Raw genomic sequence first — 2890 nt, forward strand, 5'->3', positions numbered from 1 at the left:
GTGTGTTTGAACCTCACTTTCTTGGGCTGACATTAAAGCAAATTTAGTCCAGTATACCATTCACCCCATCAGCTTCAGTTAAAAATATATACACACATAGACACACACACATATATATAGATAACATATCTATAATCTCACCAAACCAGATGTCTCTCATCTCAGCATAGCATTTATTATTCAAATTCATCAACATTATTTAATTGAAGTAAAACAAGATCTTATCTATAAAATAAATAAAAATAGCAGTGCAATCCACTAAAACAGAAGAATAGAAGTAAATATAATGTACTCTATTTTATATCATAGTAAATATGATCATAACACTATATAAAAAACAAATAAGGCAGTGTAGCATGCACAACCTTCCAATTTAAATCAAAAATATACCAAAATATAGAAGTACGTTAAAGAAAATAGCACTGCATTTCACTGCAACTAATACGCACAATACCACTGCATTTGACTGAATAATTAATGAAGATGATGCTTCATAGCCATCTTAAACTGATTTTACTTACATTGTAACAAAATATAGCAAACAAAGAGCATGTTCTTCCTACATTAATAAATAAACTTTGTATTTATTGAAAACTGAGAAAAATCAAATCAAACATAGGCAGAGTTTGAAACAGGAAAAATAAAATGTCTCGTGATCTTTTCACTCAAAATATGATAAACCTACGCTACAATTCTCCCTCGAGACAGTGAGCAAACACTATAGAACAACATAATGACCAAATTGCTACTGATTTCTACTCTAAATCTATGAAGAGAATAGTTACCCGTCCTACTTTCTATGTCAAAAGATAAATCGTTGAAATCCCACATTGGCTCATTACTCAGGTATGCATCCCAGATTTTCAGCCGTCGCTTACCACATTTTGCTCTTCCCAGTACTGCAGGGAAAAGGTAGCCCTGGGTTCCTGAAGACGCCTGGTCTCATGTCTGTCTAGGGGTGGCCCACTCGACTCTGAGGATGAGATTGTCATAGCCATAACCATTGAGCTTGTTGATAGCCCTCTGGGCGTCCTCCCTGTTGACGAAATTAACAAAACCAAAGCCCCTGCTAACTCCCGTCTTCTGATCCATTGCGACGTACACACGCGTGATGTGCCCAAACGGCTTGAACAGCTCGTGCAGGTCCGCATCCCTTGTGTCCTCGGAAAGATTAGTAACCCTGACAGAATTCTCATCGTTTCTCCGCCGCATGGTGTCCCCAGATCGATCGACGCCGCCCCTTAGGCTCGGAGGCACATAGGTAGACCGCCCCGCCGCCGAAGAAGCTGCGGTTGGGGCGCCGCTGGAGGCAACAGCGGCCCCATCCATCTTATCCATAGTGAGAGTGTCAGTAGCACCGGCGGGGGCAAGGTCCTTGTAAGGGCACTTTGAAGTCCAGTGATCGCCCTTCTTGCCGCAGATACGGCACACCATGAGCACTGCACCGCCCTTGGAGAGAGCAGAGAGAGCGTCAGCGCCCGATTTCACGTCATCCGCCTTGGAGCCCGCCGGACGGGGCCGTTCAAGCAGGATTTCCTCCGTGGAGACGACCGTGAGCCGATTGGAGGCATCCTCACTGGTGGCTCCCCCAAATTTGCGCCACTCCCGCCGCTCAAGAGCGCGCTTGTTGAGGCGTGTTTTGGCCACCTTGCGGATGCGCGTCGTGGTGGTGCGCACTACCTTCTGCCCCTGGTCGTTGAACCTGTACTCGATCGTCTTTTTCACACCATTCTCGTCCGGCCCAATGACTGTGGGAGGCGGCAGAAGAAAGTCGAGGTCTTCGTTGTCCTCCTCTTCTAGCTCCCCCCATCGCAGCCTACCCGATGTAACCCTCGTTTCTGATTTCTCCATCACCATCTGTGAACCAAAAGAATATAGCACAATATCAAACCCCTTCAAAACTGCATTATCATCGATAAACCTTTGAAATAGAGCCAAAAATATATATATCAAAACCCTTACATTTGAAAAACAGAATGATATCAAAAACGCTGCCGCAAAATCCACGCAGCGTAGAAGAACTCAGCTAGATGCAACTTGATTGGAAACAATCCCGTCTCTGTATGCGCGGTTCTCGCCGATAGATATATCTAACATCAACTACAAAACCCCTCCAACCAAGCTTTTTAGATAAAATGAATTTAGCTCACCGGATATTTGTTTGTTTTTAATGGAGATATTACAAGAGTATAATTGTTGTCGTTTTATTATTTACATGAAATTATTTTTGTTTGAGTAATAGAAGAATCATGCAACAATTCTTAATTATTATTTTTATTTTAAAGCAAATGTTTTTTATATTGAAAGCAACAAAACTCATTAATTTGTGTTTGCTCCAAAGCCCCCTAGTCAGCAAGGCAACTTAAGGTGGTGGGTAGTTCCTCATGGTCTTGGGTTTGAATCTGGTGGCCTACTTCAACGACGCAGTGGTTCTACAGGTGAGAAGGTCCTGGGGACGTATGTGTGTGTGTGTGTGTGTGTGTGTGTGTGTGTGTGTGTGTGTGTGTGTGTGTGTGTTTGAGAAGTAATCATTAGACAATTTGTGTGTGTGTGTGTTTGTGTGCATGTGTGTGTTTGAGAAGTAATCATTAGACAATTTGTGTGTGTGTGTGTGTGCGCGCGTGCGTGCGTGCGTGTGTGAGAGAGAGAGAGAGAGATTATTATTATTTTAAAGCAAATGCTTTTGATATTGAAAGCAACAAAAATCATTAATTTGTGTTTGCTCCAAAGCCCTCCAGTCAGCAGAGGCAGCTTAAGGTTGTGGGTAGTTCCTCATGGTCTTGGGTTTGAATCTGGTGGCCTACTTCAATGATGCAATGGTTCTGCAGGTGAGAAGGTCCTAGGGACACGCACGTGTGTGTGTGTGTGTGTGTGTGTGTGTGTGTGTGTG

At 43.2% G+C, this 2890-nt stretch overlaps 1 protein-coding gene across 1 annotated transcript; it reads right to left on the bottom strand.

Annotated features, from left to right (window-relative positions):
- Positions 1-564: 564 nt before the first annotated feature.
- LOC149559627 (uncharacterized) lies at positions 565-2057 on the bottom strand. The gene is made up of 2 exons (XM_089824215.1): positions 1963-2057; positions 565-1857 (listed from the first exon to the last, which is right to left on the bottom strand). Exon 2 carries the CDS (start codon positions 1855-1857, stop codon positions 943-945), a length of 915 nt encoding a protein of 304 aa, XP_089680341.1. The 5' UTR covers positions 1963-2057; the 3' UTR covers positions 565-942.
- Between the last annotated feature and the right edge of the window lie 833 nt (positions 2058-2890).

The sequence above is a fragment of the Cupressus sempervirens genome, chromosome 4, assembly GCF_028749045.1.
Source record: "Cupressus sempervirens isolate cs-2001-9-10 chromosome 4, ASM2874904v1, whole genome shotgun sequence".
NCBI lineage: Eukaryota > Viridiplantae > Streptophyta > Pinopsida > Cupressales > Cupressaceae > Cupressus > Cupressus sempervirens.